Source organism: Ixodes scapularis, unplaced genomic scaffold (assembly GCF_016920785.2).
Source record: "Ixodes scapularis isolate PalLabHiFi unplaced genomic scaffold, ASM1692078v2 PGA_scaffold6__148_contigs__length_123643588, whole genome shotgun sequence".
NCBI lineage: Eukaryota > Metazoa > Arthropoda > Arachnida > Ixodida > Ixodidae > Ixodes > Ixodes scapularis.
In genome coordinates this window covers 90,797,744-90,813,353 of record NW_024609881.1, presented here as the reverse complement: position 1 = coordinate 90,813,353, position 15,610 = coordinate 90,797,744, and the positions used below count along the sequence as shown (strand labels likewise).

The following is a 15,610-nucleotide window of genomic DNA, read 5'->3' as shown; positions in this document are numbered from 1 at the left end:
GAGACAATTTAAGTGTTTTTCCTTGTTACAAAGAGGTTGAAAAAGGGGTTTCAAGTCATGTGAACCAGCCTTTATACCAACGTTGGCTACAGCTCGTTTGTGTGTTGTAGCTCCTTTCTCTGAAACTGCACGCATTAAACAGATACAGAACACACCACAGCATGAACAAAAATTTTTATTTTTCTTCCTAGAATGAAAATGTTGCTATCAAAACTCGTCTTGCGGAAAGGGCTTGTTTTGGCGTTAATCCAAGCGGCCAAGTTTTCAACTCGTCTGTACTCTGCAAACCACGAAAGGGCATCCTCACCAAGCCCCTCTTGGTGCACAGCTGCATAAAGCATGTATAGTTATGCAACAGTACATGTTCTGTGTTGTCTACTGACCAGCCCCACCTTTGCCCGTTTCGATCTGGATGAGCATCGTACCGGCGTGCGGTCGTGGATCACTACTGCGTGGTGCACGTTAAAGACCCCAGGCTAGTGGTTGTAGTGCACTGGCTAAATTGCTCATCTACAGCTGGGAGACTCGTCGCCCCTGTGAGGCAGACCAAGTACTAGGCTGTATAAACATACACACAACCCAATTTTTTTTTGTCTACTGACCACCTGTCTTGCAGACCCGTCACAACTTCAGAGAAGTGGCAACAATGATTTTTGGCCACCAAGGCCAAAACTTCAAGATGCTTTTATAGAACACATAGAGAAGTATTAATACCTAGGGGTATGGCTGAATTAGGGAAAACAATACTTAGAAGAACAGGAAGAAAATCTTACAGAAAGCAAAAAGGAATGCAGCAATCATGAAGCATAGGGCAGCATGGAATTACAATATAGTATATGAAGTTGTTAGGGAATATAAAAAGGAGCCATGGTGCCGGTGCTGCTTTTTGGCAATGCGGTATTATGCATGAAATCTGAGGTCCAGTCAAGCTTAGAGACCCGGCAGAGGACAGACAGGCAATGGAGCTGCATGGAAATGCATCTAATGAAGGAGTGCAGGGAGGCATGGGCTGGGCATCTTTGGAGGCTAGACATGATTGAGGATACACGATAGGCGAGAAAGGTATATAAGCATCTATATGTGGAAAGTTTGAACACTAAACAGACACACTGAACTCAAAAACTGAAATTCAAATACCAACAGTCAAGCGCTAGGGCAGAGCAGACTAGAGCACTGCACGGGCTCGGGCCGGCCCGAAAGCCCGGGCCCGGCCCGGCCCGCGGGCCGGGCTCGGGCCGGGTAGCACGTATTTTTTAGGGCCCGGGCCGGGCTCGGGCTTGAAAAAAACATTTCCGGGCCGCGTCGGCCCGGGCCGGCCCGGGCCGTGCCTGGTCGGTCGTGTGCCGTAAATTTTAAATTGTTAACAACAATAGAGGAGTATCTACACGGCAAGAAAGACTACTCGTGCTCACGACTCGAGTGTCTGAGCTTTGTGACTTCTGGAGAGCGCACGAGAAAGAATTTCCGAAACTGTCCATTCTATCCAAACGCATCCTGTGCATCCCTGCTACAAGTGCTAGCAGCGAACGGAACTTTAGCGCGGCGGGCTACATTATGCAAGCGAGACGGACCTGCCTGAAGAGAGAGTCCATGGACAATTTATTGTTTCTCCACAAAAATATGTAGGAAGGAAATTTCTCTTAAACGAATTGAATAGAACAACGAAAAGTACAACATATCTCTTCAATAAATTTATAAATAAAAAATTCCCCACTTGTGTCTCAAGGATTGTCGGTGTGCCATGAGTTCAAAGACTGCCGAAAATGATGCGCATATTTCACCCATACTCTCGACAATACATATTCTAAGTCGACATATTTATGGTATAAAAAACTAGATCCCAGTTTTCCAGCTCGGGCCGGGCTCAGGCTCATATTTGAAAATGTTATCGGGCTCGGGCCGGGCCCGGGCCGTGTCTCTACCGGGCCGGGTCGGGCCGGGCCTAGAAATAAAATATTCTGTCGGGCTCGGGCCGGGCCCGGGCCGTGTCTCAACCGGGCCGGGTCGGGCCGGGCCTAGAAATTCCGGCCCGTGCAGTGCTCTAGAGCAGACTACCTCTGTGAAAAAGGTAGGAAAAGCCGAGAGAAAGATGTGCGAGGAAAGAATGCAGGGACAAAAACAGAAAGTAAAGAAGGAACATTGGTATGATAATTCAGAGGCGAGCTCGTTATTCAAGGCAAGAACAGGAGTATTGAGGACTAGGACATTTAGGACAAAGTATGACGATATGAATACGCAGTTTGTCGTATGAAAAAGTGAAGACAAGACAATAGAACTTGTGGTGTTCAGGTGTACAGGGCTTGCTCCCGCCCTCCCAGAGGGGGCGATGGATTTAGCTGGAGGGCTGGGGTTTGCAGACGAGAATGGAAGAATGGATAAGTGCATTTCAATAACAAAGAGGAAATTGGAAGACTGGTGGAAATTATCCAAAGAGAATTGAATGACGTACAACTGACACAGCTGGGGACAGGCGGGACAGAGGAAAATTGGGTAACGCAGACTAGGTTTCACAAGAGGAAACTTGGCAACTCCCTTGCCAGGGGAAAGAGGCAGGGGGGTGTTCAGTTTTTTTGCCCAATCCCCTATACAGTCTAAGCTCATTACAACAGACCTGGTTACAACAGACATTTGGATATAACATGCCGATTTGTGAAGTTTGGTTGATTTTCGTCTACATACCATTGACTCAACTTCATATCTGCATACAACATACTCCTTTTACAACAGACCGAAATCTGTCAAAACCAAGGTCTGTTATAATGAGCCGAGACTCTAGGTCATCCTGGTGATATCCCATATTGCCTGGTGAGTTACGAAACTGCAGAGGGTAAGCAAATTGGAAAAGGAAAGAAATTACACATTTGGTTCTAAATTTCTAGGCTAGGTGGTGCAAGCTTCCGCCTGTTATAAAGGGTGCAGCTGTTAGCATCCATCCATCCAGGCTGAAGCCGTCATTACTCCAGCACATAACTATATTGAGCAGCTTGGAAAAGTATGAGATGTTCTGCAAGACAAAACACGGAAGGCCAAAGAATCAAAATCGAGACGGTCGGCGTACAAAGTCAGTGCCAGGTTTTATTCACAACTCGTTCTCGCCCGCATGACCGACAGCATTCTTGCGGTTCAACTTTGGTGACGGCGGCGCTGCTTTTTGGCGTTGCTCTCCCCGACCCTTGGTGGCAACCGTTTCAAGTTTGCGATTCTGAATTGTCACTTGCAACATTCACGCAGAAATCCGCTACCCTGCCACTCCCCTATTGCCACGATCTCTCGGTCCACCCTTTCGCGCAAATGCGACTCCATTCCACGGGAAACCCCGGGAGTTACAAAGCAACACAAAAAGGATTCGGAGGGGGGGGGGGGGGAAGACAAACATGCGATATACTAAATAAAAAATAAAGCCAGCTCATACTTACGCACGCAATATTTCTACCAAAGATAAACAACAAAGAAGATGCCGTATATGTAACTGCTATGTCACCGCCGCCTATACTCCGTACACCTGCTTAAGCAGTCCCAATACGTCTTCCCTCGCAGGAACCAACACAGAGCTTTAGAAACCAAACTTGCCACAGAGTTCGACACCAATTCCATTACAAAGCACACTTGCCATTCTTACGTAAAGTCAAGAAAAGAAATGCCCGTCTCCAAACTTGCACAGACATCAGTCGGCACCCTGTGGCAAGCCGGCCCAGAATTCACTGCCGAGGTTTGGTCGCTAAAGTCGGGCCGATGACGGCACGGCTGTCTCAACTCGATTTCAAACGAGTGCCTCCCAAACAACACACAACATGGGCTGTTCGGGGGACACTCGTCGTTGGCTGCCCACAAGCGGCCGATAGGGCGCAGATGTGTAGCCTATGTGCTGCCGACGTGTGGCCGACATCAGTTCAACCATAGCGACATCGGCACAAGGCCTTAAACTTTAATTTCCTGGTCCCGCATTGTGTGCTATTTGGGAGGCACTCAACGTCGGCTGTTTAGACTAAGCCAACGTCTAGCCGATGTTTGCGAAGAGCCGTGCCGACGTCGGCATATGACCGTCACGCTTGTTCGGCAGTGAACTCCAGGCGGCTTTCATGCGGCTCAAGCCGAGTTCCACGCTTACATTTCACGAGCACCTGCTGAAGGATGTTGGCAGCACAGGAGTTGCACACACAACTGCTAGAGCACTGATGTGAAGATGAGTTGAAATAATAAAGAAAAACAAACTGCAAAGTGCTTCCATCTTTTACCTTTTGAACGGGTGAGGGGGGATAGAAGGGCAAAGACAAATGGAGAGGATGGCAGCAAACTGTACAAGTACCCTATCTCACCCTCAATCCCCTCCCCAAAGACCAGAAAAAAAAACAAGGTGATGTGCCAAGACGACAAAAGAAGATACTTTTTTTTTTTCTTCACCGTGACCACTCAACCACGCTTGAGAGAGACAAAATCATGACAAGGTCAGAGACTCGATGCAACACTGAGATTGATCCCGCCCCATTGTTACCCAACTGAAAAACAAGTCACAAACAGGAGAAGCGGCCGGAGACTCAATCTCGTTGCAGTTCAGCAGAGGCCTCGACCGTGCTGGTCTTCTAAGAACTAGGCTGGGAGCTTCAGCGCCTTTCCCTTGATCACTGCGTCAAAGAAAAAAAAAAAAAAGAGTAAGTCACACAAGGGACATGCCGGCTCAAGCGCTCCTCCTGAATCCCGAATTTCCCATTTGATGAAATGCGAGACCACAACTGCAGCACAGTCTCCATGTTAAAAATAAAGCAGGGACGGCGAAAAAAAAAAACTCTTTCAGAATGCATTTGTTAACGGCAGTATGTTCATGGTGAAATGACAGCACACATTCTAGTCACTGTTGGGAAACTTGCCATATAGTGTATGTTAAAACAGTGGATTCTATATAAATAAGTTCCATGGTATATAGCAAAAACATTTGACACAACGAAAAAGAAATTGGCACCGAAAGTTTGCACTTGGTGACGAGGCACCAAAGTTTGGTACGCTCCGTAAATGTCCGGTGACACTAGTTGTGTCGCTATGTTGCCGACAATCAGTTCACTTAACCAACATCCAGCAACTCTATAGACCGTTTTATCGTGGGAAGCGCCATATTGAGAGCGAGAGAGAAAAGGGGAAAGGGCTACCGGCGCTTTCCCCCTTTCTGATTGTGTAGAAAGAGTAAAAGTCCCGGATGAAGAGGCTTGGCCGGTGTTGGGTGTCTGCTGTGCCCCAACATCTTTCGCGCTTTCTTTTCTGTTTTGAACTCGCAAACTTAATTAGAGCCAAGGGCTTCGATGGCAACAGTCCCCCGGTCATTGGGACACCATTGCTCGGTCATAGGGTGCACGAATAACGACAGAAAGCGTCGAATACCGCCCGAGGACCTATGTAGCTTGTAAGGAATTCGGCAAGGCACGTGCGGCTGCAGTGTTTTGGAGCTCCACCGCTTTCCGCATGACTGGAAATGATGAACCATTCATAAATTTTTGCTTGCAATAGGCCCATCTCAACGCAGCCGTTTTTAGTAATGAACAAGCGATACACGAAACGGGAACCTCAATTAACTTTTGTAAACACCCGGAGCTGCTACAGATCGTTTTTCTGCGCTGCTTTTATCTTGCGTGTCCGTGTTCTTATATTTCCTTGTGGGTGAACGACGAAGATGTTCTAGATGTGCTTATATCGAACCGCAGAAAGCGTCAAAGCAGCCACAAATTATTTTACTATTTGATGAAATATTTTGAGTACTAACCTCCAATTTCTATCACTGACACGTTCGCTGCCGCTGTTCCCCCCGTTGCCACACTGGCGGATGCCATGACTCGAACAAAGAAACGTACACACTGGGCTCGAAGACGCAGATCGCAACACACGAGACGTACCCTGGAGCGACTATCCAGCGCTTCAAAGCGCCCAATCAACGGAAACAACCCAAACAACCCACCCGCGGAACTCCAAGGAGCGCTTTTGTCGGCTCTGGTATCGCACAGGGGATCGCTATTCAGGAAAACCGATAGAAGTACCTTTTCAACAATTTCTAGCCTCACCCGGCGGCGGAAATGAGCCTTCAACTAAGTATTGTAAATGATGAAATCGAGTCAGTCACCACTGCAAATTATCAATATTAAGATAAATTCAGTTACAAAATTTTACAAGCTGAAACAGCAATTATCACGAGAAAACTGGCACGCACCTTGCAAGCGTACCCCATGTTCATCGGCGGTACAGCGTTCGGTGCGCGCTCCATTCACAAGCTGTTCCGAGCACAGTCGAGAAGATGGTGTTGAGGAAATGTCTTTTCGGTTTACGAACGCAATCCACTGCCGCCAAGACCGGGGTCATGTGGAAAGCGATTAAAGACATTGCAGCCGCTCTCGCCTTGCCGGATTCCATGCAAGCTACATAGGTCCTCGGGCAGTATTCGACGCTTTCTGACGTTATTCGTGCGCCCTATGACCGAGCAATGGTGTCCCGAAGACCGGGGAACTGTTGCCATCGAAGCCCGTGGCTCTAATTAAGTTTGCGAGTTCAAAACAAAAAAGAAAGCGCGACCGAAGTTGGGGCACAGCAGACGCCCAACACCGGCGAAGCCTCTCATCCGGGACTTTCACTCTTTCTACACAATCAGAAAGGGGGAAAGCGTTGGTAGCCCTTTCCCCTTTTCTCTCTCGCCCTCTTTCAGTAAAACGGTCTATAGTCTGTTGCAGCCTAAGAACGAAGGGCGAGGGTAAGACGGGCCGGGGAGGAGGGAGCAGACGGAACGCTGGAAAAGAGAGGGGAAAACCTCCTTCTCTCTTTAGCGTTCCGTCTGCTTCCTCCTCCCCGGCCCGTCTTACCCTCGCCCTTCGTTCTTAGGTTGCAACGGACTATAGTTATGCAAACATGGTGCAAACGTTTGGTTGGTTACTCCACTAACGACGAGTGACGCTATTTACGCCAACATATCGCCTATGTTTGGTTTAGTCCATGAACATCCAACAACTCTAGCTATGCCGACATGACAGCGAGGTTTGCTTTAGTCCACCCACATCCGATGACTCCAGCTATGCCGACATGATGCCAAAGTTATTTCAACATGGTGCAAAGGTTTGGTTTACTCCGCTAGCATCGAGCGACACTAACTTATACCGACGTGACACCAATGTTTGGTTTAGTCCACCAACCTCCAGCAACTCTAGTTCTGCCGACGTGTTGCCAAGGTACTGCCGACATGCTGTCATTCCACTAGCGCCCGGCAACTCAAATTAGACGGAAACGATGCCAAGGTTCGGCTACCCACCTCGGGTGACATAAAGGTAGAAGAAGTCACAGTAGAGCACTGTCTGCACAATGCCGGCTACGATGGCGATGAGGTCGTAGAACTCCTCCGTGTAGTAGCGGTAGACCCAGTTGAAGATGTACAGAGCCCGGTACGAGCCCAGGCAGAACAGGTAGTGCGAAGTGATGGTCTCCGCCTCCCCTGTCTTGGACACGAGGAACAGCTGCGGCAGGATGGCCACCGCCTCCAGGTAGATGGACAGGGTCCACAAGACCTGCAAGAGGGGCGGGGTGCCGCCCACCCCGGGAGGCGCTCAGACGGCTCTTCCGCGACGGCCTCTCGACGCTCCGTGAAGAGCATTCGACCTACTTTCCGTTTTCCCCAAGGACAACTCGGCAGCAAGGAGACAGAGGGCGCTGAGGTCTAACGATTTGGGTGGCATGCCCGAGAAGTGTCTAGCTTGGCAACCCAAAGGTGCCCAACCTCAGCCTAACGAAATTTTGCTCCAAGGCATTAGTTAGTGCCAAAGCACTTTTTTTCGGCGCTTCTATGGCGCGCCACATAATTGCTAAAGTGCCAGGCTGGAGCCAAGATGCCACGCATGAACCAAAGAGCCAGCACTGCAGCCTAAATCATGCACCTGATCGGCAATTTAGGTCTAACTTGCCACATAAAAACCGAATTGAAAGTGAAGCCCTTACTCGGGCACTTGTTTGGCAATTTAGGCCCAAAGATGCCAGATGATGGCCAAACTACCAGCAGGGAAGCCTGACTTGGGCACTTGTTTTCGTGGATTAGGGCAGAGATACCGAGGCTTTAGCCGAAGAAGGTCAAGCTTGGCCCTACCCCGGCTTCATCGGACTTTTTGAGGCCCTAAATACCCACACAAAAACTAAATTTTCGCCCAAAGAACTGTGCTACCTGAGGAACAAAGAACAAAAGAAGCACTAGCCCCATATACAAATAACATTTGTCATGCTCGCTTCTTCTACTTGTCGGTCACGCTATTTGCATTGTTGCTAAGATTACCCACAGTTAATTTTTGCAACAACTCGGCAGGTCCGTGTGAGGGTACGCTGCTTGGTTGTCATTCGGCGAAGGTGCTCAGATCTCATGGCCCGGGAGGACTAAGTAACCACAGTGGAAGACGGACCAAGAATACCCCCCTTTTACATTCATAGAAGGAAGCAGCTGACAAGTTTAATAACTGCACACGAGGGGGAGGGAAGCTAGTGGTGTTCGACACCTTGTGAGGCATCGACACATGGCTCAACTGTGCATTATACAACCGTGGTCGTATAATGCACAGCTGCATCGAACCACCCCTCCAAAATTCGGCTGGTGCATCCAAGCGAGGGAAGGTGCCGGCCTCCCAACCAAAGCTCGGAGAACAAACCCCAAAGCAACTCCAGACTTCACCCAAACCGAAATTCAAAGAGCCAGGACAGGCCAAACGAGCCCAGCAACCCCGTCGAGCCTCCCAAGCCGCGCGCCTGGACGCGCGAAATGCGCCGATTGCCGCCGTCACCCGAGTCCAGAAGTTACACCAAGCACCACCGGCCCACCTCCGCCGCCGCGGAGCATGCATGCCGCATGCGCCGTCCGCCGACCCGTCGCGTAAAAAGGGGCATAGTGTACCTCGACGGGGTCCCTAAACACCAGCGAGGCGTGAGACAGGATGCTCTGCAGGAGTTCGTTTTCGTCACTGGTCTTTCGGTTCAGTTGCGCCTGCGTCGGCAACAAGGCGCCTCAGACATTGCACATGCAGCCAACGACGCGGGCTAGGGCCACAACCCCGAGCGAACCCCAAGACCACATTCCCCAATGACAAAATCCGGGATGGGCGGCCCATTTCTTCCCAACACCCAATGGCTCGCTCTATTCGTAAAAAGGGATCGTGGTTTTCAGGCTTCAGCAGAGTTATCTGCTTCATGCTGTAAAACTAGACAAGATACATGTATCCACTAAAATGTAAAATAGTTATCTTCTAAAAGACCGACAAAAAAAATGCGTCACGACTCGCTATCCTAGCTCATCTGTGAAGCCACTCGTTTTCAAAGAAAGATTCCATAATTTCCAATGTATAAGGTACAGTTCTTTCCTAAATTTCAGCCAGTTTGTCTCATGCAACAATGCGAATTATATAAATTTCCTTTTATAAGTAGGGACCTTAGCTGTACAAAATGTATGCCATCGACATTCACAACAAAGAGGGAACAGCAGGGCACGTGCCGACGGCCTGCTCTTCCTGCAGTCTGCAGAGGGTTTGAAGCGTGCTGGCTTAGGTCAGTAGCTGCAGAGACCTCGTGCGCTGTCCTTACCAGCGCTCCAGAACTATGCGCAACTAATTACACACTTTTTCGTGAAAAAGGCCATTTAGTAAGCGGTGCAGCTTCCAGACCGGAAAATATGGCGTACTGTTCCAAGCTGTCGGCCAGACGGCTCTATTCATTACACACCAATAACTTGCAGAGACCTTGCCTCGTCACATAACATTTTTAAATTCTCACATTTACTATTTTCAATTTCCCTACATGGAAGTCACTCCCTGAAAATATTGTAATTGTACAAGAACTAATCAAGTTTCAAGCAGCACTTGGCACTCTCCAAAGTGTGCAGCAACCTAGCTCTCCTTTTTACCGTTTTCCCAGTGTTATTGATGTAAACACTTATGTAAAAAGAAGGGTACCATATTTTACGGACTTTAGTCCGCACCCAGTGTAAAGCTTAGTCTGCACTTTGTGCCTAATCCGAACACAAAAATTATTGTACACAGCACATCTTGACAAATGCCCGCTGTATAAGCTTACAAAGAAGCTTGTATCATACATAAACCAAAATTAATATACTATGCTGTTCATAAAATACTTCACATCTTATCACAGTGATCTAGAAAAAAAAAAATCCTCGTATAATTTGCACATGTAGGTAGGCTGCACCGTGTAGAGTCTAAACTTTTAAACATGTATATCCGACGGAGCATAGTCTAGAAAACATGGTATATTAAATTAAAAACTGCATTTCACCTTAATTTGATTCCCCAACCCCATCCGTTCTAGAAGACTGACTGTCGTACCAGCCATACATTAATAAACACATTTTCAATCGATCACAGTAAATAAACTGGCATCAGATGCTTGGTGATGACCACCAGCTGAGCACAGCTCTAAAGAAAGTAACAATATATGCCAATAACCAGAGGAATATGGAAGGAGGAGGTTGCCAGACCTCACAATGATGATTACGAAGCAAGCTATACTCCGGGTCAACTTTCTGTGGCAATAGAGACAAAGCCACATAGCAGAAGCACGCCGTTTCACTGCAAAGCTGAATTTAGTTCATCCAAAATTATTTTCCATGTGTAACTTAACCAATTTAAAAATATTAGATTGTTCTTTTTAGCTTTGACTTTATAATGTTACTATAATGTTAGTCAGGATAGGCCAAACTTGAAGCATTCTTTTTTAGTTCCTTCGGGTTTGCTTGCCCCTTTGTTCGCCCTGTAGGATTTTCGCGAGGTTTGGCACCAAAAAGTCACCAAAACGAACCAAGCAAGCTGTGTGCAACAATTATGCACAAGTGAGAAGGAATTGGGACTTTCCGTTGTTTCCGCATACCATCTAGTAGGGAGCTCAGCGGCGTAAGGGAGCAGGGGTCAGAACCCAGGATCCCTGGGTTCTGACCCGCGAGTTTTTGCTGTACGTGTTCTGAGCTGTGGTGCGTCACCGACCTCCCCCCCCCCCCCCCCCCTAGGACCAGTGGCAACTAAACAAGATTCATTGAGGATTTGGCTTCGTGCCGTTGCGTGTGCGTGCTCCTCTTTTGGGTGTATCGCGCCCGCGCTATGATTTTTTGGCACCATAAGAGTTTACCTAGCAACGACCTCAAAATTGCAGCACCAATGAAATTCACGGCATTTCTTAGACTGATGCCGCATACCTGCATCGGTCACAAGACAAACAGAATTGGACGAGATCAACCATGGTGTAATTTACATTGTAAGTCAGTCCTAGTGCCTCAGTCAAAGCTTTGGCTTCTGTGTGGAAACAGGTGAAAGGTAGGGAAAGAGATGCGGATATGCCTGCATGCTCAGCAATCGCGGTTCAGCAACCCGTACTGCGATCCTCATATGAGGAGGTGAACTACTGTAAAACCCTTTATTTTCGCGGCCCCTATTTTTCGCGAATCGGTCACAGATGACATAATCGCGACCACTAAATTTCGCGAATTCCAGACGCCTTCATTGAAAATCTTAAAAACCGAAATTTTTGCGCGCCCTTAAATTTCGCGAATTCTTCAATTCGTGAAATTCGCGAAAATTGAGGGCTCGCGAACATTGAGGGTTTTACAGTATGACAAATGCGTGCCTGTCATGCAAAATCCCAAACTGAAACCGAAACCAGAAGGGACCGGGACTATTCGGTGGAATAATATGGAGCTGTCAGTTCCATCCCCTTCACCCCCTAACCTTCTCTTCATTGCCACAGAAAGTTGTCCCCAAGTATGGTTGCCAGACTTTGAGCAGAGAAAAAAAAATGTTTATGATGCGTCACAGTAAGGAAATTTCCGATCGCAAGTACAGAATGACGATAATTTAGAGAGACTGAGGAAGGGGGTTGCCAGACCTCAAGCTGACAATGATGAGAGCAAGAAAGGGAAATTGAACAGAGGGGTTCCCACTCTTTTAAGATCACTGACGACAAAGATAACCACGACAGCTAGAGACAGGGAAAGGGGTTGCCAGAAATCAAGGTGAGAATGATGATGATGATGAGAGAAACAGGGAAGGGGTTGCCAGACCTCAAGCTAAAAACAATGATGATGATAATAACAGGAGAGCTAAAGAGAAAGGGAGTTGCTAGACACCAAGCTGAAAATGATGATGATGAGCAGACAGAGAGAGAGAGAGAGAGAGAGAGAGAGTTGCAGACCTCGAGGGGCGTGAACTCGTGGTTGACGAGGAGTGCAAGCAGGGTGACGGGCACCAGCAGGAACTCGATGCGGAAGGTGTCGTGGTTCCGGTCGTTGGTGGCCTTGAACTTGACGTACATGAGGTACAGGGTGGCATAAGAGGCGGCCAGGAACACCACCTTCATGAACGAGTTGTAGGGCGACACGAAGGTTGTGAACAGGTCCAGGTACCGCGCCGTGTACACCACCGAGAACAGGATCTGGCTCTTGCCCGAGATGCCTGCGCCAATCAATGTCAACAGGTCAATCAACACAAGGCAGTCTACAAAATATTTCATATTGATTAAGCCGCTAGTAACGCAAAATAAAACAGTGACACACGTATAATAAAAGCAATGGGAATATGTAATAAAAAGTAATGAAGATTAGTTACAGGATAGGCAAGTTAACCTGAAGGTGGCAGACATGTTCCATGGAGAAACGTATGGTGTTTTAAGGAAATGTGTAAGTTTTGTGAATGTAGCACTGAAGATGGCAAAAAGCTTTCCGGATGTTAGTACCACTGAACTGCATTAGTCGTTAGGGCAAACACCTCGTACTGCAATAAAATGCTAAAGTGTGTGGCGTTTACCGGCCTCAAATTATGCTCAGCATTTCATGGACCACAGGCCAATATTACCCTGCAACAACCGTGCAATGCACAACGACTGATGCCGCATCAGTCACTGACAGAGGGCCGAAACGTAGACGCGTGCAGAATTTGAGAAAATTGAGCATCTAATTCCTTATCAGCAGTTATTGTTTTAATTATCCAAAATAAAAAGTACAGCCTCAAATAGAAATTTGCTGGTCATCACCTGAGTTACTCAATGAGCCTTAGGGGACTGCATCCCCAAAAAGGAAACAATTTGGTTGCAGTGCCGAGGTTTTGTTTCACTATAGGCTAAACATCACAGCACCATAAGCCAATAGTGAACCAAACTTCAAGGGCCGACTCCAACGTCTGCCCTTGTCTCGGCACTCCATGTTTTTGAGGTAAAACGAGAAAAACCCACTTGGAAAAGTGATTTCAGAAATTGCGTTCAACCCTTCTTCTCAAATTAAAAAAAGTTTTGCCAGGCAAGCTACAGGATATCAATCACATGCCAGTGACTATTGCATTTCTAATTTTGGGCGTCAAACCGGACAACTGTCAATCAGAAACAAAATACTAGAAAAGCAGAAAGTACTCGACTCCAAACCCAAGAGTGTAAGCAAAGTTTGTTGAACTCATCGGCTTCGTACAACTTCTATTCTAAGGTTTGTCGAATGAGTTACCTTGGCAGCCGCAAAGGCTCAAATGGCGTGAAATATTACAGCTACCTCGATAGGATATGCATCCAAACCTGTGGCTCACAGATAAAAGTTTGTATCACCTTGTGCTCAAACTGAGGGTCGTCGTGAAATCTGATTTCTGAGTGCACACAAACTTGTGCTAGGAAACGGATTTCCAAGCAGCACAGATTTGGCCAATCATTGGCCAATGACTGGAAGTAATTCTTTGGCAAGTGGCCAGCCATTGACTTATGACTGGCTTTCCTCTGGCCATTGGCCAATGGCCACTGGCCATCAGCCAAGCATTAGCCCATGAACGGCCACTCTTTGGCAATTGGCCAAAAGACCATCGCCAGCCATTGGCCAATGCTTGGCTAAATTCCGTGCTGCTTGGGTTGTTTTGTCTAGATTCCTTTCGGCTTTGATCATACAACCAGTAAAGCCCGAGCAGACGGCACAGGCAGTACCACAGTAATTGTGACACGGTGCTTTAACTGCCATTCTAATGACACCGTTTTTTTTTGTTTTTTTTTTCTGATTCTTTTAAAAAGAAAAAAATGAAAAAATCGTGTAAAGCATTATTGAAGGCCTACGAAAAGCACGCAATTTCACTAAATTATGCCTCGCAAACTTATCATACCCGAGGCAACACCACATATGCTGCGGCACGCAGCCGACACGCCTAAAATACGTCATCTGCAAAGAATAGAGCAGTGAACAAACATACAGCTGCATCGTTTTTTTTTTTTCTTGTTTTCAATGCACTTGTAATTTCTTTGTTGCCGTTTTTTTTTTTTTTCTTTTTCTTTTTTTTCTATACAATTACCAAGACTTGCCAAAACCTTACCAAGACTTGCGAGGCCGTTCGACAGATGTGCTACGTAGCGATGGACTTGTACCAATCAGTCCAAATGTTAACTTTTTACCGTCGTTTTAGTTTTGGTCTTCAGTATGTGACGACCGCAAAGTTCAAACATGACTTGGCAGAGGACAAATAAAATGAGCTTCCCACAGAAAACACCCGGAATTAGGTAGCACAGCGAGACAACGCTTGCCTGCCCTTGCCAGTCGATGTCGATTTGGGAGGAGTTTTTTGTTTTATGTTTTTGTGCAATCTGATGCCAACAAAGTTTCACGTCTAAGGAAGCGCTAACATATTCGGTGATTAAAAAAAAGTGTACACGTCGCATTTCACATGCGATGCATGAAACTGGTGCAGCCGTCCGAAGACGCAGGGAAGAACGACGTGTACTGAAAGTTCCTAGACTTCCAGCTCTAATCCGCTCAGGATTAAAAGCAAGTGACGAAGCTTAGCGAGAAAACGGAACCCTTTAGAACCCAACAGCGTAATCGGAAACTGACAAGATGCCCCAGCAACCCCAATTTCGTCCGCAAAAGCTAAGCCGAGGTGCGGTAGTACAGACGTGATTCGTACTCATCGCCGTAACTCTCGGCGAAAAGGTATGCTGCTAATGCCGGATTATTTTAAAGGGTTACCTGAACACGACCGTGTCTTCCATATCTTGAGCAGGAGGATTATGATGGCCATTAGGTGGGAAAAATCCCCCGCTAAACGGAATATATTCATTTTGTCACGCTTTTTTCTGCGCTGCGAATGCGACCACGGCCGGCAAATATGGCGGCCTTACAACTGACGTGGCTTGGCAACCCGTCCCAGAGGGGGCGCTAGGTTTTTAATCTATTTGGCCACTTTTTTTATAACAGGTTATTTCATTAGTTTACGATAGCGGTAAATTTAGACCAGTTACTCAGTAATAATAAAAGTTGGATATGTTTGTTTTAAAGTTGAATGTTAAAGTTTTAGCCAAGGGAAGTCGCTTATCTCCGCTTGTCTGGCTTGTCTGTACTCGTCTGTCGTCTGCTAGCAAAACTAAAACAAAAGTTATTGAAATTACGTGCTTGTTTGACGTTTCAAAGTGCACAAGACAAATAACTAAGGCACTGGTATTTCTAAGACCTTTCACTTCCATTTATGAACACATTTTTTTATAAATAAAAATGTGTGCTTTGTCTAGATAAATAAATATACTGGCCGTATCCTTTGTAACGGGCGGTAGCTTGCGTCACCTAGCCAAAGTCTAAAGAGACTGTTAGCGTGGATGCCAACGT

The 15,610-nt window shown here is 47.0% G+C and overlaps 1 protein-coding gene across 2 annotated transcripts; it reads right to left on the bottom strand.

Annotated features, from left to right (window-relative positions):
- Positions 1-3,055: 3,055 nt before the first annotated feature.
- Positions 3,056-15,157, bottom strand: LOC8039039 (ER lumen protein-retaining receptor). Of its 2 annotated transcripts, XM_029971630.4 has the most exons (5): positions 14,978-15,151; positions 12,187-12,446; positions 8,894-8,983; positions 7,277-7,529; positions 3,056-4,622 (listed from the first exon to the last, which is right to left on the bottom strand). In XM_029971630.4, exons 1-5 carry the CDS (start codon positions 15,066-15,068, stop codon positions 4,588-4,590), a joined length of 729 nt encoding a protein of 242 aa, XP_029827490.2. In that variant the 5' UTR covers positions 15,069-15,151; the 3' UTR covers positions 3,056-4,587. The 2 variants fall into 2 exon arrangements, with proteins under 2 accessions (XP_029827490.2, XP_029827492.1); XM_029971632.4 differs by lacking the exon at positions 8,894-8,983 and having other exon boundaries at positions 14,978-15,157.
- Positions 15,158-15,610: the final 453 nt, after the last annotated feature.